The following is a 25758-nucleotide window of genomic DNA, read 5'->3' as shown; positions in this document are numbered from 1 at the left end:
CCTGTAACAGACCAACATGTCTTTTAGATGATGTAAATGGTTTCTTTTCTAAAGGACTGAATGCTCACAGAACAAATGGGCATGTGGCTGAATCAAGCACTTCCCACTTGGATCTGTATTAGTGAGATAGGAGGTGGGTAGCAGGACACAAACAGGATAAGCATTAGAACAAAACCACACTTCTAAGAGTTCTGTTTGGCTTTAAAGGATCAGCCAGTGGAACTCCACTCCAGGGAGCTCTGGGATTTACTCACAAGTTAGGAACAGCATGGTTCTCATCCTAATGCTGGGGAGTATTAGGGCTTCTTCACTTTCAGGACTTGACACAAATGTATTTGTATTCCCTGCTAATAAAGTTAACTGACATAGACATAACAAAAGAACAGTTTGCAGTGCCACCAGACCCCCCCCCCAGATCTGGGATATGCTGATATTTTAAGTTTTCACACACACTTCTATTTGCCTTTCCCAGGTGACACACTCAGCACCTCGGCCATCACTACTTTGCTGCTGGCTACCTTTCCATACAGCATTTCTTTTTCCCAAGCTCTTTACAGCATTGCTCATGAACATGTCAGATCTTATTACAACTTCTTCTGTGTTCACTTGTAAAGTCCATATATGGTCGGTAAGTAACTGCAAAAAAACACCACCTTATTTACTCAGCTGCTCCTTGCATGTATTCCAGAGTTCTATCACTTTAGTTTTCTGACAAACGTACCTCTTTATCGTATTCACTCCTCTAGTACTGCAGGCACTGCTATAGGCAACAGGGAAATGCAGTGCGTTTTCATTGCCTGGCACATCTGAAATGGTATTTTTAACAGAGCTGCCACTGCAAAATCTTCACTAGTGCTGACGATGCACACACGCAGGAAGCCTGACTTGACTTTCAGGGGCCAGACTGAGTTTGCAAGTCTGGTACCTGGGAGAACTTGAAAAAATTAAATACCAAGTTTGCATGCTGTTTTTAATTCATTCAGTGGTCAAACTGAGTAATTGAAAGACTGTGTCTCCACTTGATACCATTCTGCAGGATCACTTTTCAGTAACAGGTTCACTTGAAAGTCTCTTCATGTTTCTAGAGACCAAATTCAGCTCAACTCCAAGCGCCAGCCAGGATCTACTATTTTAGTTCCCTTTCCTTCCTAGAACAGGTAGGTTGGATAGACTTCCACAGCAGATCAAAACCAGATATAAAAACTCTGACACTTAGTTCTCTGCTCTTCATTTCCACATTTAACTTTTTACATAGGATGTAACTGTTTTGTTGTATCTAACCGTAAATTATTCTAATCTATTAATTGCACGTAGTCACACACACATCTCTCATTAAAGTCACAAGTAAAAAAAAAAAAAAAAAAAAATCTGCTTTTTTTCTTTTTTTCAACTTAACATCAAGTGTTGACAATTACAAGTGTTAGCTTGATTTTCTTGAAGAGAAAATAACTACTAGAACCAAAGAGTGCAACTTCCCTCTCTTCTGCCTCTTCCACCTTCGGCACTAGCTGAAAAAAATCCAGCAGAAGTAGTTGCAGCTATTAGGCTGAGCAGAAGTCCTATTCCTGGACAATATAATATATAATCACCTAATTAACATACAGGACTTTCCACGTGCCTTCTCTACTATGTAGAGCACTAGAATATGACCCAGGGGAGCTATTCTAAAGTTTTGGAACATTTTGGCCAGCATACCAAGGTTGCACATCACTTCCACATATGGTTCCCTCATCTTCCACAGTAGCAGATGCTCTATAAAAGTAAGAGAGTGAACCCTCCCAGACAAGGACAGCTCAGTGATGCTTTAGCCTTCCTGGATCATGGCCATACCAGTTTGTTTGTCCACTGGGTACAAGGAGTATGGAGAGTGAGCTACCAACTCTTTGTAATTAAATAGTCTCTAAGCTTTGGCAAGAAGCAAAGTTTACTGTGCATCTGCAGAGCAGGAAATTTGCACTTCACCATTGCATCTGCGGACTACTGTAATATATTACTACAACAAACAACTTCCTATCACTCACTCAAGACAAAGCTTGATATTAAATCCAATACAGGTGAAATATGAACAATCTTTGTTTATTTGGCACTGAAAAGAAACACCTTAGCAGCACTGACCATGCAGGCTAAGCCAAGAAGAGCTAGGATTGTGGGAATTGGGGTGCACAAGTGTTTAGTTCAGCTCTTGTAGGGGCAGAGGGATGAACCCCATTGAGTCCATCGATGAACCCCTGACCATTCTGTGATTCTGTGAGCACCGCTGGTCCTGCCTGCTCCCTGGCATCCAGATGCAAGTCACTAGCTACCTGGAAAGAACAAAGCTAAGGAAAGTTTCTCCTTCCCATCTCTGTTAGATTAAACACATTTCCAAAAGCTGATATTCTTGTTTCCTGGGAGCTCACAGTGATATTTCTACTAACCCGTTTATACTCCTTCCAAAGCTCTTCCTCTAGAAATGTGTTCAATTGCACATGTTCTTCACACCTTGGCTTCTACACACCACCACCTGCATTTTTCAGCTTGTGAATAGGTTTCCCTTATCAACTAATGGAAGATACAACTATTGGAAATCTGCCTTGATAGACCATCACAGCCACCAGTATGAAAATATTTTTTCAGTATCTCATTTAAGGCATGTACTTTCCTATGATATCTCCTACATCACAAGTTTTCCCTTCTGAGGTGGTTTATCATCAATGACATAGGGAAATCATACATAATGTGATATTTCCAACAACAGCCTGGGAATTCTGACCCACTCCTGTAGCGACAGCCATGGAAAACACTTCTTAAATGGAAAACTCTGCCAGTCACTGCCGCAGGGCACTTGTTAATAGATCCTACCAGAACAGGATGCTCCTGAGAGAGAATAATTTTTCTCCGACACTCGGAAATCATTTCTAAATAAGCACTGTCACCATGGATGCCGATCACAAATGTGCAGCGTAAAGATGTAATTACAAAATGAGAGTTGTATGGACTGTGCACGCTAAGCCAAATCCCCTCTCGGCATTCATCCCCGGTAGCCGGGCTGTGATTGTTCGTGGCAGATCAGCATCCCAGGCTCCAGGCAGCTCTCACCACTAATTAGATGCACAGTAAGACCCTGCCTGTTCCCCAAAGAGTTCATTACCTACACAGGCAATCAAACAGTGGAACAGTCAGAATAAAACCTGGCTTAGAAATGAGCAATTTAGATCAGAAATTAAATATTTTCCAAGATTACAACGGAATTACGTGGCAAAAGCAGTAACATGCCTTGCAGGATGCCAAAGTTAAAGTCTATGACCCTTAATGAGTATAGTGAACAGGCTGATTTAAAGTCACCCAAGAGTACTGTCCAGAAATCATGACTTATCTGTGCAGTTTGGAGAAGAAGCAAAAGCCACGTCGCAGCCAGGTAAGGTCCTGTATCAGGCCCAGTACTTTTATTAGTTTCCAGAACAACTATGGAGTGCATCACGCCAAGCAGTATGGAAATAACACAATCCAAACATCACGGTCATTCCCACAGTCTAGACGGTCTCCTCTCGCAGGACATGCAAGCAAGTCTGATCACCAGTTCCAGACTCCGAAAACCATGTCATGAGATCTTCATTATGAAAGATCCCGTAGAATATCAAAAGATGCCTTATCACAATGCAAGGGACACAGAGCCAAAACAAACACTGTATGCAAAAGCAAATTCCTGACAAAGCAAAAATTGAATTAAAGTTTATGAGACTGGAGTCAGGAGGGAAAAGAAAGAAACAATCACAGTTGCTAGCTCAAGCTATATGAATCTATACAAAGCTACAAAAGTCCAGTATAGGAAAACATTGTTTCTTTACGATGTTTTAATATTTCCTTTAAATCTTGAATGGAAGTTGCAGAGAGGGGTGATTATGCTCTGTCAAGAGAAAAAACAAAAACAAAAAAACCCCAACCAACTAATCCAATGGTGCCTAATAGCACAAAGAATATTGCCAAGGTTACAGCTTGCTCGGATGAGCTGCGAATGGTTTTCATGTCCACCTGCAAAGTGTTCAGTGGTTGTCAAGGGGCCAATGGTTTTTCCCACTTTCTCCCGTCTCTCTTTTACTCACCTCCAACAGACTTTCTATATATATATATATAGATATACACACATATATGTTTTGCCTCTGCCCAGAGGGACCTGGACAAGACAACAGAACCTTACCATGCTGTCTTGGTTCTTATGGTTCAGGAATCATTGCGCTCAATGCTGAACAAAGACTTGTTGCAGTAACGAGTTTTTACTTTAACACAAGGCAATCCAAAGCAGTGCTCAAGCCGATTCGTTCCAAGGGTCAGCACCAACTTCATGGTACAAGCTCCAAGAGCACTGGACTCATTTAAATAAATGGGCATTTAATGGAAGCAGCACAACTGAGCAATACTCTTGGTACATAAATTTTGTCCTTCCTTATACAGAAATTTTCTCTCCCATTTGGGGAAAAAGGTCATCCTTCTGGACCCACACAAAAACCTCTAGGTTTGCGCAGGGACTGGTGCCACGTATCACAAAAAATAAAAGAGCGATGTTTAAGTTCACCTTTAGATGACAACAGCAATGAAGAAACTAAAGACCGTACTCCCTGTTCAGCAGTGGAAACGCTCACCCACACTGATAGGCTTCAATAGACTGAGGTGAATTTGGGGAACTGGTATTTCTGTACCATCTCACCCTCTCTGCCTTGCTCTAGCTACACTTTACAGAGAAATCAGTAATGAGCCCAAATCACCCCAAGTGCAACATTTAATGCGCCACATAGAACCCCTGGAAGAGCTGATTCGAAGATGGAAACAACGGGAAAAGGCTGGAATTGTTGCCATGGATATTGTAAATCAACCGACTCAAGCCAGTAAGACGAGAGTTTTTATTTGGTCTTACAAGTGGGTCTACAAGATTTAAGAGCAAAACCTGAAAATACTAGAAGATAGGTTTATTTTTAAAAAATACACATGTGCTAAGTCTTAAGATAAATTAATGGATTTTTCCTCCATTCCCAGAACTAAAACATGCCAAACGTTCTAGACGGAAGTCACAGTTGCTGGTAAGTCTTATGAACGCTACACTAATAGTTTAACTACTGTCCATAAAAAAGTACTTATTTCTTTTACTTGTAATATGCTAATTTCCCCAGCTACTTCAAAAAGAAAGTTGCAACACCAAGTATATCACAGCAGTTTTACTACTATTGATCTGTATAAATTTACCTTCCTAGTTTGCATAAAATTCAAATTGTTGGCCTAGTGCATACATTCACCTTTCCTCTTCAGAGCCTCAGACATTGTGACCAATTCTGTCCTAGTCCAGATCCGTTTCTTGCATTAGATAAAACCTGGGCATAACTGTTCTGCCTCTTCAGCCTGCAGATCTGTAGCTCTATTCAGGTCATCCTTGCAAAAATATTAATCCAGTGAGCATGTGGCTTCTTCCACTCAACTCCTACCACTGCCTGGAGGAGCTCAGGATCGCAGAGCTTAACCTTTGATATGAAAATGGCTGCAATTCACTGTTATTAGTGCATGGGCACATCACTCCTATTAGGCAGTGAGGCATTGCCTAGGGCAGGATACATCTGTTTCTAGTTGTAAAGCGGGATTTGCTTCATGCTGCAGCCAAGTGCCCCCGTGATGTTACACACACATGCAGACGCTACGGGACCATGTGTGCCCCTGCTGCACTGCAGCATCCCCTGCCTGCCTTAATGTGTACACGGCTAGTTCTACTTGAGGGCAATTTACTTGATATGACATACTTTCTACAGATTGCCTCTGTTATACTTTCAGACCGTATATAAATACATTTTAGTGTATTTTTCATGTGTTCAAGTGATTCTTACAAAATTCTATTTGGCTCTTTCTCCTTATGCCAATTGAATACTTGCAGAAACTTGTTGAAGAGACGGACCCCTTCAGTGAGTTCTAGTTGAGGGACAAAACTTCTTTCTGCTCCTTTGGATATAAGCAATGCTCCCTCTTGCAGTGCCACTGCCTACAACATCATCCTCGGCGAGCAGAGCAAGAAAATACCAAACCCAAGGACAGGGTATGGCTGCCTTTGCGACGGCAAGTACCAAGAGCCCCTTCAAAGCCCTGTCTATGTTAAAATACTGCAGCTAATACCTTCCAACACCACAAAAGTCCCAGTGAAGCCAAAAAGCTTGTCCGTTTTCCAGCAGGGCTGTGGAGGTGCGTGGCGATTCCAATGGCTGCAGCTCCCTCTCCTGGTGCAAAACCCCAGCTGGGGAGGCACCGGCCGCAGCATTCAGCACCTTCCCGGCTGCTCACACCACCTCTGACACTGCAGGCAACAGGGGCATAAAGTAATTTGATTTGTAATGATTTGTTGTGTAATCTGATGAATAAACTGGACGCTGGAATTAATTAGTCAGGAAAGAGCAATGCTGGTCTTTAGAGGGAGAGGATTCTGAGCAAAAGCCATCAGGCTCTGGATAGGGACTTTGTTTTGGGAAGAGCGAGCAACTGGGTTTATTTTGTTTTTCAATGCAAAATGACTGTTGAAAGATCTCAGCAAGTTTAAGTCATAAAGATTCCTTAGATTCATAAAAGGCTTAAAATACCTTGAAAATGCCTACATACACTGAAAACGTCTACATATTTACAGATCTGAAGTAAGCAACAAAAAATACTCAGAACACAAGAAATGATAATAATAATAATAATAATACTAAAATCTTTTCTGTTAAAACCACTTATGATAAAACTGCAAAGCTGTGAAAGAGGATATTTGGGCTAATGACACATGAACAATTAATGAGGTCCAGGAGCACTACGCTAGGCTTGTAAAGGATTTCAGTAAACACTTGATGCTAACTACTACTAATGTCACTGAGTTTCCGTGAGGGCTGTATGACGGAGTTTCTAAGAAAAACAAGCTAGACAGCATGGCTATCTGGGTATACACAGCTTCACAGACAAGACTGCACACGGTCAGACTGCTTCTTTCCCCTTTAGGATATTTAATATTCAAATAGACATTTTAAAACAGCAACTTTGCCTCTCTGTCTCTGCTGCCTTCTAATTAAAGCACAGATAGACATTTTCATAGACGTAAAGACCCAGAAGTTGGAAAAGACAATTTAGCCTTTTGTACCTCATCTTTAACACTTCATTTATTACTAAATATCATCTATTTTTGAATGACCTGGGTGTTCCTGCGGCAACAGCCTGCCCAGCTGCTGGAGGCGATTGCAGAGATTCATCACGGCGGTGACAAAGTCCCTGCGCGCTAGTGGCAGGACATTGTGCTGCCATCTGCAAGAGCCCAGCTCACGAGCCACCTCAGGATTCCCTCTCCTCTGCAAAAACAAGGCACATAGTGCAGATGTTAGGAGCTGGGCCTCTGACCATGCTGCCCGTGCTCCTTTTCAGGAGGCTCCCTGCCAGCTGATTGATGGGGCTGCATTAACATCAGCTGTGGTGACCACAGAGCCAGGCTGGTGGCCCAAGACCAAGCATCCTGGCAGTGCTGAGAGCCAGGAGAGGTAAATGCAGCTCCTGGGAGAGGTGAGAAAAAAAGCACAATTTCCTACAATCATGGGCTGCCACTGTAATTCTGCATTTCCTACAAAAAGAGATGGAGATTTGACTTTCTATTTTCAACTTCATTTCACTCAGCTCAACAAAGCATCGTCAAGCTGGGATCTCATGTCCTCTTTCTTGTCATCAAAAACTAGCAGCCACATTAAAAGTCTGTATTTGAGTGAAAGAGCAAACAACTAAAATTACATACAAACCAGGCCGGAGTTTGGAAAAGCAGAGAATATGATCAGACTTTCTACTGAATTTAATATGATTTCAATCAAGACCTTTTCTGCACTTCAACACACCCGTCTCCATGTGAACACTCCAGTTCGGCAGCACACGATGAGGAGAAGCAGCAGAGATCTTTTCAGAGCTGATTACAGTACAACTTGGGTTTCAATCTAGAAAAAAGACCTGCTTGCACTTCCTGTGGCTTTGCAAGAGGCCATTACCTATATCTAAACACACTACGCTTAAGAAAGTTGTAACAAGAAGTGACTCTGTTCCTTGTAATAGTGGCATATCTTACTGACGGTCCATTTTTTTTCCTGCCTTTCCTTTTTACTTCTTCCACTCTTTATTTAAAAACTTGCAGTCTCTACTGTTTTATAGCAAAAACTGTTTGTAAAGCAAGAATTGTGCTGATTGCATCAAAACTCATTAATATAACTTGTTTTTCCATTATTAGCACCATCTGAGCCTGTTGAAAGCCTTAACCAGGGCTTTAATTTTTCCACAGAGGGCTTTAAATTAATTAGTGGTTTACATGCTAACAAAGAATCTGATACATTCATAAATCAATTTAATGCAGAAGGATTACCAGAGGGTGGAAACCTATTCAGTGGGGACCTCACATTCACTTAACACGGTGGGTTTGTAACAAAGGGGTGCAGGTGTGGAATAGACGGGTACCGGGAAGCGCCCCCAGTCATCACTTTGCATCACTTAAAGACGCAGCAGGACACCCGGTAAATCAGAGCCTCGGGCCCACCCTAAGTGAAATCCATGTAGATATAAAAGGCAATATCATCCCACTTTAACCTTCACAGCTAAATTGCCAGAGTGGTACAATTTCTTTTGTGTAGCTTACAGGCCACTGAACTAATGGAAAATGCAGCAGAACTAAAGGACTTGGATGCAGAAGTACCAACTAACAAAACTGTGTAATGTATATGTAAATAAAGGTATCAAATACATTTTTAAAACTACATTTTTTCTGAGCAATTATTGAATTAATCAATTTATTCAAATATGACATAATTTAGTAAACTTTGGTCCGTTTCAGGTTCCTAGGTTTTGCTAACACAACACTTAGTCTGCTACCAGAATTCTGCTATATAACCCTGGCAACATTTTTCTCGTATTTTTCAGAACCTGGCGCTATTCATGGTTAAGAATATTTCACAAAAAATAACACTGGTCCTGGTCTTTTTCTGTGTCCTAAAGGTTCAAAGTCATGGACTCAAGGTTGGAAAAACAAACAAAACACCAAAATACCCACACAAAACAAAAACCCCCACAAAACAGAACCAAAAAAAAACACACAAAAAACAAGCTCTGATGACTAAAGCAGTTTTCAGTCATCACTGTATTTTGAAATAAATTTGTGATGTATTTTGAAAGCTGCTCATTTTAATAATGGAAACTCTGTCACCACAGACACCTGCACAGTTCTCCATCAAATGTAGCACAAACCGCACACACATGAAGTGATCACCTTCTTTGCCTTTACAAAAATGTCAAATATCCTTGATGAGTCTAAAGAAATATGACTAAGAAAATTCCCAACACACACATTGAGAAATTAAAGGCCATAAGCGACAGGAAGAGCCACCTGGCAATCTGGGCTCAGTGCTGCTGAAACTTTCAGTAGATGGATTGGCAGTAGCATAATTGTGCATTTTGATAACGAATAATCAATATTTACTGATGGTGGTTCATGAAATAAAGAAACCTGAGCAACTGTCAGGTATTCCCAGCCTATGTGTATTCAGTTCTCCTAATTCAAGTCATTTATAAATACATATTCAGTCCTATAGATGAGGTATCAGATTTTCCATATAACCACATGGAAAAAACATATTACAGGTTATTCATATATTTCTGGTCATAAACATTTATCTTGCAATGAAGTATTCATTTAATGTTTTCTAGTACCATCCAATAAATACCTACTTCCAATAATAAATCATTCATGAAAAATGTAACTCTAGGACATATTAAAAAATACATTTCTTACAGGGAGCGCTGTGGGGCAGACACACCGGTATCATACACAGTACATACTGTCTGATCCTCAACCTCCGCTGAAGTCTCCTCAGAAAAACCTCTCATAAAACACAGTTCATCATCACTCACCATATGTTATTTATACAGATGTATGAACACATTTTTGAGCAAAGATACCACAGCTTAAATAGTTTCTACAGCACACGCACCGTATCTATTTTTCGTTATTGATTTGATGTACGCATCCACATCGCTGCAGCGGTTTCTGTGACGCTGGGCAAACCCGAGCTCCGGGAGCCTTCCCTGCTCATTGCTTCCAAGGACCACAAGCAAAAAGGCAAGAGCTGGCTGCAGGTTAATGCAAAGGCTACCTGACAACTACAGGTAAACAAATCCTAAATAGCATGTTCTTCACCCACTTCGTGCTAGGAAGGCATCAGGGGAACGTATCCACAGCTTTCTCGTGCTGTGATCAGAAAGGTGCCAAAGGGGAAGCAGGAAGGTCGGGGCACACCCACCGCACCGTGTGTCCCTCCAGCACACACAGGGACAGGCACACGCTCCCCGCTCACACTAAAAACGGGTGTGGGTCAACATAATGTGGTCACCTCTTACTCTCATGACCCATCTGTGACTGCAAAACCTAAATACAACATATTTTTGAAAATCAGTAGCGCAGTGTTGAATGAGGTGCCCTCCTGCGAGAAGAGGCTTGTGTGACGTTTTGTGGAGCTCCGGGACACGAGGTGGCAGGGGGGTAGCAGGAGGGTGGCAGCACAGCCCCTCCGGCTCTCTGCCCCGCTTCATATCAGGATAAAAATGCTCTCCACAAGACGGAGAAAGGCATTAGAGGTGGCAGGTGCTGTACCTGCGCTCTTCCCAAACAAAGGAGTTAGTTCACTGAAAATCTTCCTGCCAATCTATCAGAAGCAGCACAACAAACAAAGAACACAACAGGAGTAAGCAAAGGCAATTAGCTAATTAGTGATTAAATAAAGCTGTGGCCTGTCACTGGCAGGGGAGCTGCGGGGCTGCCACCCCTTTTATCCAGGGTCACAGCCGGTGAGAGCACAGCCAAGCCCTGGGGCACCCTGTGGCTAGCTGGTACCGGCCCCCGGCCACCAGCCCCGCAGGGCCCCGAGCCATCCTGGGGGGCCGTCAGTCACACCGAAGAGCAGCACATGGGATTCAGGACCCTGCGGGCCCTGCTGGCAGCCAGTGCTGCTCCAGAGGAAACCCTGCTGTTTGCCAAAGGCTTGCTCGCTCAGAATCCCTCACCGAAATTTCGCTGTGAATCTTTCTGCAGTGTTTGCCCCGAATCTGCTCTGTGTCACAGGCTCCTTGCTGCACGTCCTGAGAACGCAGCCAGCTCGAGTCACTTCATCTCTGGCCTCCCCTGCGTTCAAATACTCCATCTCCTGGACCCTTACTGCTCCGGTACCCCTCACAGCCAAGCAAGTTCATTAATGTTAATTAATAACTGCTGTGTTTCATATTAAAATCACAGGTTCTGAGCTCTGAGACACAAAGAATTTTCCACACATCAACAGCTTCAAAGCAACTGTCTCTACGGGCACACTTGTCCTCAGCCACAGTTGTAGGATAATTGTGGAAATTACCCCTCTGGGAAGAAGAGAAAAACTACCTAGTATTTACCTTGGGGGAAGATTGTGCCCCCAGAGAGCTACCTATCAGCTCCTAATGGGTTACAGCACTCGGCCTCTCAACAAATTATACAAAATTACCCTCTGGTTAGCAGAGCTGTCTGATTAATCCCACAAGCTCATAGTACAAGGCAGAAGAAATGCCTGACCCTCATGAGATGAGACCACCAGGTGGGTGCATATACCAGCAGCATTACCAGGTCTAGGAGGTTAATCAATATTGCTCATTTCATAGAGTCTTGGGTTATCTCACTAAGTATATTTTACACTCAATATATTATTTCTATGCCTCCAGAGGAAAGCTAGTTTAAAAAAATTAAAGGAAACATTTCAAATAGAGTAAACTGCACTACCCAGATTTTGAAAACTGTTTACACTGCGAACTAGAATGGAATTGCAAAACCAACGCCTGATCTTTGCTATTCCTCCTCAGGCAAAATTCCTCCTGGAGGCAGCAGGAGCTTTACCTCAGTCACAGACTCTGGGATTACGACCTGATATGATACAAGTTTGTTTCTCAGTTCCTCCAGGACTTCTGCCTTAAAACACACACATTACTCAGTGACCAGTCTTCCCGACTGCTTAAACCCCATCTCAAAGTGTCCTGGTGGCCGCCCCAACCACACCGCAGACCATGACGGGGGCAGTGGGATGGGATGGCCAAGCTGGGCACCTCATGGGGGCTCAGAGCACATCAGCAATATCTCCCTGAGCAAAACCTACTTGTCTCCTTCCCTGCAAGGCATTTAGACCCCCCCGAAGCCCCTGTCCCAGCAGAGCCCCCTGCAAGGCACACCCAGCTCTGCTGGAGCTGCTGTGAGAGCTATGGATTCATGGCAGGCTTATCCTACCTGTCACGTAGGTTTCTCCAGATCTCATTTCATAGTATTAACCACCAATAATAATTTATAAAATGCCCTCAGTGGAGACAGGAGGGATTTTAAGGACCCCGCATCATAGAGCTAGCGGAACGCCTGCTCCCCAGACATCCTCTACAGCTTCTCCCCACTAAGTTAAACTTGGACCAATTATTTCATAGCCAATCACACAACTCAAATCAGCAGCAGCTTCATGAGAACATTCAAGGGGACTGGTTTGGGTTTTAAGGTTTTTGAACCAGTCTGCTTTATCCCATGGAAGCCTAAGACATTTTATCTGAAGACAGGGACAAACAAACTCCTTAACAGATGGGAAGAGTTCCTTAGATATTAAGTAATTAAGCACACTTAGCACATGTTGGCTCCTAAATGAAATTGTTTTGTAGAGATAAGGCACTCTATAAATTGAGATTTGCGGTTAACCAAAAATCTGCCACTTCAACTTTGGCTCACAAGCCTAATCTCACAAATTGCTACATGAAAAATGAAGATATAGGAACATTACATGATTTACAAAATTATCAGATCAAGGGGTTTTTTTTAAGTTTCCATGCTTGCATTCTTCCATTTTTCTGCTGAGGGCTTACAGGCAAGTAAACCTACTGCATTTTGATCTAAAACTGATTTCTGTGCTTGCCTTGCTTCCAATTCCAGTAACGACCATCAGCAGGGAAAAGGAAATGGCTTTCCTCTACTGCAGATCTTACACAGAAGCCAAGATAGAGCCTTGGATTTCCTCAGATTTATTAATACATCATTGGCAACCCATCATGATGTCCAAGACAGCCTTAATGCTTTGGTGACCATCTTCTGCAAGGCAAACGGCGTCTAAGGCCTGAAGCAGTAAGATGAGAATTGCAAAGCAGCAAGTTGTTGCAGCTTACCATTGCTCCTTCACTCCGACTCTGTGCAACTTCTCGCTGCAGCCGAGCCACAGACAGCTTCTCCCTGCGGAAAGAAGAAAAGCGTGTGAATAGCAGCTCATTTTTGACTGGTGGAGAGAACGCAGCGTGTCCCCATCGGGGTGGCATTCCTGTGCATCGCTGGGGTAACCCCTCAGCAGCCCCGTTCTCCTCACCATGGTCCTCTGCAATATTTAGCGTCTGCGTTATTGTTATATTTTGTGGCAGTCTGACAGAACTGTCAATAAATCAACTGGATCTAAGCATCATTTGCTCCGTTCAAACAACAAAGTAGCTCATCGCCCCGGCGATATGGAAACAGACCGTGCAAATCAGATTGTGTTATTTATTTTCGTACGGCCTTGCACATGGGCTTTGTTCCGCAATATATTAACACAAGCTCGAAGGCTGTTAGATCATCAATAAATGTATGCATAAAAATGGAATTTTAAAAGTCTGTTCAATTCCTTAACATATTGTGCTGCATTTTGCAACTATTGAATTATTAGATTTTTTTTTTAATCAGCCTTCTTTTTCATACAAGATCCTTGCCCAAATGTTTCGCTCAACTGAAGTAACAATTCATTTGCTTAATTAAGGATTTGGCTATTACAAGACACTTTCATGTGAAAAGTTGTAAGAAAGGAATAAAAGTAGGGTTTTGATATAAGGTAGAAAATGAAAGATTTTCACAGTGGGAAAACAGCACATATGACACATGTGAACTGCAAAATCGAGACAGTGGACGATGCTGCAGGAACTGATCACTGCAGGAGGGGTACGGCAAGGGAGGAATTTGCTCTGAAAGTTCAACAAAGCAGAAAATACTTTACAGAACAAGCGGGACTTGAAAAAGCCTACAATAATTTTTTACATATTTAAGAAAAACAAATAACTTTTTTTAACTAGGCTATTTTTAAAGAAGAATATCTATTTTTGCAACAAAAGCGCCCTGCAGAAATGTCAGAGGAGCCGATCAATACATGAAGGATTTATCAGCACACAATGAAACATTAAATTTGCAGATGAATAAATTATCTGCAAAAGACGATCAGCTTCGAAAGCTTCGAGTAAAATGATTTTTTAAATCAGAATATATCCCTTATGTGGCAGCCCATGACCTCCCAAGGCTCTGTATCTGCTCCTGTCTTTGACTGGGTCACTCTTGTCCAGCATGAAAAGCTAAATGTTCTGCAATATTTTATTCCTGTTCTTGCAATAAAAGTGGCTTTCAAAGCCCTTCCACGAGTCATTTCTCAAGAACCATTTCTGCCAAGGAAGGCAGATCTGCACATACCTAACGACTGCAGGAAAGACAGCACTCCTGTCACTCAGTCGTAGCTCAATAAATGCTTGGGTCACCAAACCAGTCCCCCCTCTCCGTTTCTGTCATATTTTAACTCTCCCTCACAGTCACCTACCCCAGGCACTCGCTGCACCCCCACACTGCTCCCCACACCGCTGGCTGCCGGGCACCCTGCAAGCACAGCAACCAGACTGACACTACGCACTGCCAATATTGTGATTTGTAAACATATATGCGCCAAAACCCCTAAATAATGGTGAAACCTGAAGATGATACAGCCACAGTCCAGCGGAAATTGCATTTGTGTTACTCCACCATGGTATGAAGATCCTCTTTAGTGCATCTGAAAAATTACTGACTGTTCACAAGTGGCATTAGCACAGCATTGATAGCCTTAACGTAAGTATCCTAAAAACAGCTTCTAAAAGACGTGTACCACCCTCCCTCTTTCTTGCTTGGATACCATCACAGGCAAGTTACAAAATTGCTTAATCCTATTTTAAGGATTTAGTTCATCTGCCGAAAATAGCCCCTTGCATTTTTGCACCGCTTCGGCACCCTAATATGTTTCAGTGAGTAAGCAAGCATACCCTTTGAGGGGGTTTTGACTTTCTAATTACAAAGCAAATGCCTAAAGGTATTTTATGATAAAAGATGCAGGGCGGGGGGGAATAAACAAACAAAAACCCCTACAAATCACTCCTCCTACACTTCCTGCCAGTGGTCTGCAGATATTTATTTAGTTATTCCTTCTACAGGAGGAATACTCCTACTTTGCTCGCTCCATGTTACCTCCACTATGGTATCAGTTCCCCATTTCTGGAATCCTGGAATTTTATCAGAGTACATTCCATCTGAGCTCTGCCCGCAAAGAGGGCTCCTCCGACCTCTTCCCCGAGCAAGAATCCTGGCTGAGGTTCACAAAGTGCTTCCTTGACAATTTTCCCAGCGAGGGAGAGCAAAGACTGGAATTCTCATACTGTGTTTACAACATTGCAGCTATTAGGAACAGCACCACTTCTCAATAGAAGAAAATTAAAAAGAAACCTGAACATCATGTACGAGGAAAAAAACCTGCAACAGTGGATACAGAGGAGCCATCTGTTCCAGCAGTGTCTAAAAATAAGCCAACTTTGAGGCAGCCAAACTCTGCGCTCCCACTTCACACAGGTCCCAGAGCATCCTCTCCCTCCCGCCGGCATTCGCGGCCGAAGGAGCCGTGCGCTGGCGGGCAGAGCTCCGCACACGCTGCTGTCACCTCCCGTGCCCTGCGCCACTGTCACTCTGCAGGTCACTCCAGGAGCTTTCACCGGTGATGCCCTTGGCCCATCACCCGCAGCGAGCCATTGCCACCACCTCTGTACAACTGTGTGCCAGCACAACGGGTGAGAAATGTGGTCAGAATCCTGTTACGAGCCAACGACATTTAACACCAATTTGCAGTGTTGGAAGTTTTCATGTAAGATACATGACAAGCGAGAATAAGGACTTTCATGTGTCTAAGCACAACCAAATAAACCCCATTCACTACTACCCTCCATCTCGGTCTTGATTAAGACAGCATCTTCAGTGACTATTCTCAGCCCTCATTTTTTAACACAGTATAACAATTGGATAAGCATTTTACTACCACTGAGCTGCAAAAATAATAAGCTTTTAGCTGCTTTAGCCGCTGAGATGTTTCAAAGGCAAAGAATATTTGACATGCAGCTTCTAAGTTAATCTTGTTCTTTTAATATTTCCTTTTAAATAGGAAAAATCAGTAACATTACTTTGCTATACAGTTTTATTCATTTTTAATCAAGCATGTTTCATCCCTATAGCATGATTAATTAACAAAGTTAATTAGCAATTACAGCCAACCTGCAAGAAAACAAAATCTTCTCTGAGGATTTGAAAAATTAAAACATGTTCATTGAGAAGTTCTCATGTTCGCTTTTGAAAAAAAACACCACATGATAAAAGGTTTACAAAAATGCTTTTTGAAAGCACAGTTTATGCTCTTAAGTTCGAATATTTGCATTGTAAGTGGCAAAATTCCCAGCCAAGGACTTCGCGAAGAGATAATTAAAGGAGCCAAACAAGGATTCAATTATATCCTTTCCAGATGGAACCAAGCACACAAGCATCCACTGTGTGGATGGAAGAAAGATACATTTCAAGTCTCAGTATCACTAGTAGATATTGCTGTAGCTTGTTCTAAAAAACAACAGTTTGAGGAAAGCACATTTAGTCCAAGAAAAACATAAACACGCTAAATAATCCTGCAAATTCTGAACTCTCCTTAAACGAAAACTTCTCCTTCACTCTCCCCATCAGTTCAACTCATTCAGCTTTCAGACAAAAAAAGCCTTTATCATATGACGGTGACATGTAACACACACGGCTTGGGGCTTCACTACAAAACTGATGCTTGAACTTCTCCCAAAGCACAGGGATCCAGGTGGGTCAGTCGACACAGCCACAAGCCCCCGCCTATCACATAGTTTTGAGCAAATGCTGATACTGTTCCTGATCTGGTAACAGATGCTCAGATCAAACACCACAAGAAAAGCTACTCTGGATGTGTGAAAGGCTCCCTTTTGCTTAGTTCTCCTTCTTTATATTGCTATTTTACGTCAATACAACAAAACAAAACTCTGGCAGTGAACTTCAGCTCCCCAAATTTTGAATTAAGATTTTCATTTGTATTTTGAAACTTCAGATTGAGAGGCTCTTAAATACAGGCCCTTTGCTTCTCCATCTATCACAAAAAAGTATTACTTAAACTACCTTCTGGATAAAGTTATGAAATAAAGGTTCCCTTAAAAGGTACTGAACTATATCCATTTGACAAAATAGACATACAGAATAAGGACATATCTTCAGTGGTAGATGATGATTTTACAGTTTCCATGAAGAAAAACAATTTTATCATTTTAGTGAATAACACAATCAGAAGTCAAAAAGAATGGAAAACGTCTAGTAGCATCATCCCAAACTAAGTTGTTGCTTCAGTGACCCTCAATCTCCACGACCCACCGGGAAGACAAGGGCTGTCAAGTGCTGACATGGTCCGTTCCTGCCGTGCTCCCAGCCTGCAGCCCCTGCCCTGCCAGCCTGCACTGACACATCTGCATGTTCAACACTGACACATGAAGACTTTTAACTTTTCCTATTCCCTTTTTCCTAAATAAATTATTATTTTCCTACACAGGGAAAGAAGGCAGAGAAAACGTAATAGGTATGATGGCTCCCAAGTAACTAATTTAATTGTTTCTCTACTTGCCTTTTTTTCCCATGAAAGCGCTTTCTTCATGTTTCATCCTCCCTTGGAAACTCTCACTCCAAAGTGATTCTATTTAGAAGCAGTCAGTTCTGCATCATAACATGAAGCCCAACTTAGCCTTTCATTTTATAACATTCACTATTTGTAAAGCTGGAAAACAACCACTTGACCCATTTAAAAAGTCAAGCTTTGAAAACACACTGATAGCATTTGTTTTATGTTTGGTGATTGTGTGGAGAGCGGCCAAGCTCTGTGCCAGCGAGTCCTTCTGCAGGCTATTTTGGAGCAGAGGAAGTCCAACCGAGTTTCCCACTCCATGCTATAGCTGCAAGATTCAAAAGGTGATTAAATGCTGCGTTCGTGCAGAGGTATGGCAAACATAAAAACAACTGAGACTCAGAATCTGAATTTGCAAGGTGTCCCTAAGCACTGCACCTTAGAACCACTTCCTATTTATCACCTACCAACATTATTTCTCTATAATTTCCCCTCTCCATATCATCACTTGTCACCACAGCATTGTTTTTCAAACAAACCAGAAAAAACACTGCTAAAATCCATTAAACATGGATTAAACATCACACGGTGCTAACAGCTGACCTAGGGGCAGGGTGCTAGACTGAGCCGAGAGCCACAAGCCCGGCTTCCTGAAGCCCCAGCTTTTCCTGGGAGGTTTTTCCCATCCATCTCTGACCAGGTTTGACCCCGTTGAGTCTATGAGATGTGACAAGGGAACAGCCCAGGGTGGAAAGGCTGCAGTGAACTAATGCGCCTCTTTCAGCTCCTATTGCGATGGCAGCGGTGAGGCTGCTGCAGCCGTCCCTCCGCTGAGCGGCACGGACACCGGGGCACCTGGTGCTGCAGAAACCTCAGCGCCGTGCACATTCTGAAGCCAGCCTTTCACAGTCACAACGGTTTAACTACATCTGGCAATAAAAGAGTCATCTCGCAAAGAAAAATTCGTTGCAAATTTAAAGCTGAGCAGAGTACGAGCTTTATTTGATTATTTTTACAATAATTGCAGAAACTGGAGTTACAATAACGGAAGTACTAATGCTGTCAAGCAGAAGCAGAATAGATAGGATGAGCCACCAGCAAGGCACAGGCTCCTATTTATTGCTAATCTGTAATAAAAGATAAGCGTAGAGAAAACATAATTTACATTAAACTGCTCTTCTACTAGACATGATACTGCCAAATCCAGACAAGCAGAACAGGCGGTAACTTATTTAAACCATATTTTCTTCGGGTGACACAGAGTAAGGAGAATAAAAAAAACAACAACAACAACAAACCACACACAACCCACACCAAAACAGAATTATAACTATAATCTAAAATAGGGATCAGCAATCTCCAGAAGCTCCTCACTGATTTTCAGGGAATTTTAATGCATATGAAATGTGAAGCAGAAGTTAAAGACGACCATCTGCTTACTGTCCAGAAGCATCCAGACGAGACACCAAATATTATACAAAACAAATAGCCTGGAAGAAGATCACAGGCACCACAGGGCTGAGTCACATACCTGGTCAGACAGGAAGAGAGGGAAACATAGGGGGGTCAGAGCCCTCGCCAGGAACACACAGGTTGCCTTGGGCTGGGGAAGAGCGGCAGAGCCATGGCAGAGGAATTACAACAGGAAAGGCTATCAGAGGTCCACGACACACAATCACAGAATTGTTTTCACGACAAATGACTCTCCCAACAGGGGCAGGGCAGCTGGGCACCTCAGCACTTCATTCTCCCATCCTAAGCAATGGCAGGGGCTGGACGGCCACACGTTTCCGACAGAAGCATCTTCTCTCACATTGACAATCTTTATCGCTTCATTGACATTTATTGTTTTCAACAGCAAAATTATTGGTGCAAGACTGCACACTTCAACAATTTGCTGATATTTCAGACATTTCAAATACATGGATTTTTTTAATGTTGGGGTGTTTCCTTCCACTATTGGTGCTGACTCCACAACACAGTCCACCTCTCAAATTCCGTATATATTCAGGGTAACAGTATATTTTTATGCTGAGGGTGGTGAAACACTGGCCCAGGTTGGCCAGAGAGGTGGTGGATGAACCATCCCTGGAGACATCCCAGGCCAGGCTGGACGGGGCTCTGAGCAACCCCAGCTGGTGAAGATGTCCCTGCTCATGGCAGGGGTGGCACTGGGGGAGCTGGGAAGGGCCCTTCAACCCAAACTACGCTATGATTCTATCAGACATAGGGAGGTCTAGACCCAAAGTTTAACACACTGGGTTTTGTTTTAGTTTTTGTTGTTGGGTTTTTTCCTCTCTCAAGCTTTGAGATGGTTTTTAACCTTGCTAATGTGGAAAAGTCAGCAAGAGAAATGTTTTTTTAAACCTTTAAATAACGTGCATTAGTAACGGCTAAACAACTAGAATGACAATGAATAGAGCCACCAACCTCTCTTTTACTTCCTTGACATGGAGACAGTACCAACCATCACAATCAATGCAGTTGCTAGATTAAGAAAAAACAGGTGAAAAAAGTGATTCTGTCTCCATGATGCAGACATTCAGTTGTAGGATGGAAGACTGATGTCTGTATGACACAATGCCAAATCATCAAGACAACTATGAACTATACCGAGCAATCATTTTACAAACCCCCAGGAACACCTCACTTACGACCATTACTCATGAGATCATGCATTTGGTTGCAACTTCTTTTTCTCATATATTCCCCTGAAGCCTTTCTTTTAGGATGAGATTCCAAGCAGAAGAAGAAAACAAGTGGCAGAAAAAAAAAGCTGGTATTTTTTATGATAACAGTAAAATAGACAGGAAAAAACCAAAACCAAAACATTTTCCTAATAATTTCTACAGTGTGCAGTCAGTAGTGAGAGATACTTACTGATTTCTGTTAAAAATCAGTCCAAAGACAAAACAGTAAACTGCAGCAGGCAAGGGAGTTATACCAACTTCATATCAACTTGAATACAACATTGAGTATTCAACTTTCAACATGTAAGAGTCAAGAAACACCAAGTGAACAGCACTACAGTATCGAACTCTGAAATACATCTGAAGTACAGTTTTTCACACTACAAATGAAATACTCCCACCATTACATAAACCTTGCATTTATCAAAAAGCATTAGTTAAGCTTTTAGCAGGACCAAATTCTGTGCAGATTGCTCTCTGTTTAAGCCTATTGGTTTACTACTACTACTAAAATACACTACTATGAATCAATAAGCACAGGATCTGACTCACAACTTTATTATTAAAAGTGGTACGTCAACCATAAACCTTGTTGCCTCTGTTTTGCAATCCACACCATAAGATACCTAGCGAGAGCAATTTGACAAATTCAGTACTATTGTAGTTTGGAATTTCTGAACATAAGTGATTGCTGTATCAATTTTAATGTTACATTAACAGCAATATTTGTATTTAATGCTGTATTATTTCTGCTGATAAGTTGCAATCCAAGAAGTATACAGTGGGAACTTATATGATTAGGCAAGCTGCCAAGTTCCCAAAGACTTATCATCATGGAAACCTCAGTGTTCAAACAGGAAAAAAAAAAAGCAGCAAAGCACTAATAGAAGTCAGTTTGGAATATTAATTCAGAAAAGGAAACTTTAAATTACAATGTAGTCAGCTATTGCACACAGATCCCCATCCTTTACTACACAAATGGACTGCTTGCTCCTCTTGCCAGGTGCTATTTAAGATATATTTTACACATAAAGGGTCTGTTTAATGAAAGCCCTAAAATGCTCTACAGTGGTATCAAGTTTCCTTCTGAGAACTCTTTCACAGCACAAGGCCTACAGTTGGAACTTTCTAATTAAAACAAACCAGTAGTGTTTGTCTTCTTTTTGACAGCCTCCTCAGAGCCACCGCACCATTCGTATGATCTCCAAGCAATTCTACACCACTACCTTTGCCTTTTTGTGCACTACTAACCCACCTGCTGTACAAGTATATGCTCCACGAGCCCCATTTCCTTAAATAGGATGGTAAGACAGACAAGCTGGTGAAAATCTCCCAGTTTAGCTCTATAAGCACAGCTGGGTTCAAAGTGGGTGATGGAGATGATGTAGGGTCATTGCCACATGATGGGGGGGGGTCCATGGGAACAAAACAACAGTTGAAGCCACCATCTTTCGTCCCCTCTTATTTCCAACACATACAACTGCCATTCCTCATTTCACGTGCCCACAAGATGCTTTATTGGTCCTGATCCCCAAATACACCTGCTCTTATTGCTGGAAGTACGGAATCCGATGACATCTGGAGCTGACAGGAGCCTGGCAATGCATCAGTCACCAACACAAGGAAGACGCTGCTACAGCAGATGCCACTTTTGAAAGAGTCAGATTTTGATTTCTGTGACTCGGTGAAATTAAAAGTCACAGCAGTAATGTAAATATAGCCGCTCTCCCTACAAAGCCATCAGAAGATTCATTTTTTCTTTTTAGTGTACATTCAAGAAAGAAGAGAGAGAGCAAGGATTAGTAAGAAACCACTATGTCTAAGAGTACTTTTCACATCTTGCATTTCTCCAGTGTATCACTTGGCACTTCTACTCTTCTATAGATCTAAAACCAGCCTTCTGTTCCAGGTTATGCACTGCATGGCCATTAGGGGAACTGTGGTTGTCCTTCCTCTGTTTAACTGCTCCTCGCAGGGTCTTTTGGCTTATGAGTGTGTAACGTCTTCCCTGGGGCTCTGCTGTTCATTCTTAAGCTGGGTCCAGCCATCTCTAGACTAGATAGAGTCTCAGTTCTTGTGTTTTTGGTTGGGGTATTCTCTGTGGTTTGATCCATATAGCATGCACATTTACACTAATTTTACTGCACTGTTTACTGCTGTTAGTTTTTGGAAATATTTTGGAAATATCTGGAATATAGAAGTTGTCTCCTGATATATGAAGAAACCTCTGTTTTCCAACCTAGACAGTGATGAATCCTGAACCTCTTCTGCCATTTCTAGCAGAAGATAATTCCTTTTTCCACTAAGCCTGGTCTCAAGAAGACCTTGAAAAAAAATAGAAAAACAAAGGAAGAAACAAGCAAACAAGGTTTTCTTTTTGCAGAGAACTTGAAAGTTGAGCTTGTTAGCTCAACAAATCCCCCAATCACTGGTTGCTCACATGTACTTTTTCTCTGGAGATTTCTCACATGGAGATGATGTGCTGTGAAAATTCTTTTGAAAGGATATGCATTTCCCTAAAGGATTTTTAATGAGAATTTATTACTCATGAAAGATTCAGTATTGGCAGCACTTCAGTCTTCAGTTAATGATCTTTGTTTATTAACATAAAATGCATCGCGCTTAACAGGAGTGTAACTTTCCCAACCAATGCATCAAAGCACTAAAGAATTCTCACTCCGTCAGTCTCACCCCCTGCGGCTGCATGAGAGGGTGGTAGCTGAAGTTTATATGGCTGTCCTCTATGAAAATCAAGTCAGAACCTTTGTTTCACATAAAGCTGGAAATCATGGAAACATTTTTTCATAACCGAAATTACTCAGACAAACTCACAGCAATGCTAGCAGACTGCTATTAGTTCCTATAGTGTCTATCCATTCATGCAAACCTTTAACCAGTAGTAGAAGACCTTTGCTCACTCCTAATCGCTCCTAAATTCCACGGGTAACATTCATGCCAAGTGCTGATTCCACATGCTGTTAGTAAATGACGGGCTCTTGAAACTCACTGAATTTGCAAGAGCAATGAAGGCTACAGACAAGCGGGTCTGTTTCAGACACTAAGCACAACAGTTTGGACACTAAGCTCAAGCAAACTTAGTTTCCACTGCTCTTTTCATAACTAGCTTTCCTTCTGTTCTGCCGGAGTGATACACTCGGCTCTCATTTGTTTGTGAGGAGGTTTAGAAATATTTTCTCCTTGTCCTCTACAAAGCTTCCCAGTTTTGCTCTTACAGTTCAAAGAAGATATCTGATTTTCATTCATTAATGGTTGACCTCTACCTGTTTGCCACTCCTTTCTTCCCAGACCATCACAACACATTCCTGGTATTCTCTGTAACCTCGTGGGTTTTTGGTTTTGTTTTGTTAAGGCCAAAGGCAGCTGAAACTCAGAGTAGCATTTTGTGTTGCAAGCCATCCTTCCCCAACCAACTCACCTGAGAGATGAGAGAATTTCTTCTCACATCATTTTACAGGAAAGCAAATAAACTGAACTGTGAGATGCCACGAACACCCTCCGGGCACAGCAGAAAAACAGCAGCACCAGTTTCCATGAGCATTAACCCCTGTGCCATGACACTGAGCACCGAGACTGCAGAGCATAACACACGTAATCAGGAAACCATCAGAATGGGTCAAAATATATGCCAAACCAGCCTATCAGAGAGACAGATAGATAAATATATATAGAGAGAGAGAGAAAGAGAGATTTGCTTTCTATAAAAGGGAAAACAAACATGTAAAGCATATATGAATACCTACAGGACAAGTAACTTTTTATTTTTTAAACATGCTCTGGAGCAACAAACAGTAGAAGGGGCAAAAAGGTTACTGAAATGATAGAAATGTAGTTTACAGCACGCAATTTAATAACTGGTCAAGATTGAGCATGTATGTTGAAAGACATGCAATATATACAACACTGCTGTGAAATCAGCTATTCTATTTTACAGGTACATATCCATGACCTCTACTACCAAAAGCATTAGTGCATCAATTAAATTGTTTTAACTTATATGGCAATAGTGGAAAAAAATTAAACCAATTATGAAAATAATTTCAAAGGTTCATCCATTTTTCCTAATTCTGAAAGTAAAAAGCATGTTTCACAGTTAAAGGCCATTTCAGATAAGCTCTGCCAAGATCATCTTTTATAAAATCATCCACTTTTGGTAAAAATGTAAAAATGAACGATTTGTACTTGAAGAGCAACGTCTTATTTAATGATGAGCAGTTGGTTCTCGGGACACATGAAATTATTTTCTAAGAACATTTCTCAAATGTGTACATACAGTATATTTTTGATGTATTGATAGACAATAATTGTCACTTAGTTTTTAGGTTCAGGAATGCAGTCCTGTTTATTGACTCCACAGCTTTGGAGAGAGAAGGTAATTCAGCCACTTCTATAAATCTCTCTGAACTTCACTCACCGACTGGTTTTGTGAAGAGGAAAGAAAAGTATGAAAGCTAATAACAGGGAATATTTTTTAGGTGACACCACAACAAATTTCCTTGGAAAAAGTTATGAACTGCTGGGCTTCCCTCCATCTCCCCCCAGGCAAGTGAACATGCTCCAGTATGCCTTACAGAAAATAATGTGCTCTAAACCACGTCTCACTATGTCAAAAAGAACTAAAAACAGTGGGTTGAAAACTACTTTGAAGTATCCTTCAGTAACCCAACACACAAATCCATATTCATGCAGCCTTACAGCAATAAAATCAATTCCATGCTAATAATTGTTTCTTCTATCACTCTGTCTACAAAAGATGGCCAGATAAAGTCAAAGGCAGTGGCTTCTGACTCATTATGTGTTTTGACAGATGATTAACTGGAACCTCAAACTTCAGCTTCATTGTCTCAGTAGACCTTAAAGAGGAGATTAAAAACTTGCTTTCAGATGGGCAGGAATGGGCAGGAATGGGCAGGAATGGGCAGGAATGGGCAGGAATGGGCAGGAATGGGCAGGAATGGGCAGGAATGGGCAGGAATGGGCAGGAATGGGCAGGAATGGGCAGGAATGGGCAGGAATGGGCAGGAATGGGCAGGAATGGGCAGGAATGGGCAGGAATGGGCAGGAATGGGCAGGAATGGGCAGGAATGGGCAGGAATGGGCAGGAATGGGCAGGAATGGGCAGGAATGGGCAGGAATGGGCAGGAACCCACTCAAAGAGCGACATTTGTACTGAACCCAACAGCGACTGGCACACACGGGTTAACGTTAATATAGAAATTATAGTTGTCGGTTTAAACAACAGTCACAGCATAGGG

General features: G+C 42.0%; 1 protein-coding gene across 3 annotated transcripts in view; it reads right to left on the bottom strand.

Moving 5' to 3' along the window:
* Window positions 1-25758, bottom strand: part of NCKAP5 (NCK associated protein 5) — a 374621-nt gene that overhangs the window by 199018 nt on the left and 149845 nt on the right. For 2 of the 3 annotated variants that reach the window (XM_065840878.2, XM_065840881.2), the window contains exon 2: window positions 13207-13270. In XM_065840878.2, the coding sequence (XP_065696950.1) occupies window positions 13207-13209 (3 nt within the window). In that variant the 5' untranslated portion in view covers window positions 13210-13270. The remainder of the gene's footprint in view (window positions 1-13206; window positions 13271-25758) is intronic. The other variant, XM_071810787.1, reaches the window with a different exon arrangement.

The sequence above is a fragment of the Patagioenas fasciata genome, chromosome 7 (genome assembly GCF_037038585.1).
Source record: "Patagioenas fasciata isolate bPatFas1 chromosome 7, bPatFas1.hap1, whole genome shotgun sequence".
NCBI classification, from domain to species: Eukaryota; Metazoa; Chordata; class Aves; order Columbiformes; family Columbidae; genus Patagioenas; species Patagioenas fasciata.
This window is presented reverse-complemented; position numbering and strand designations above follow the sequence as displayed.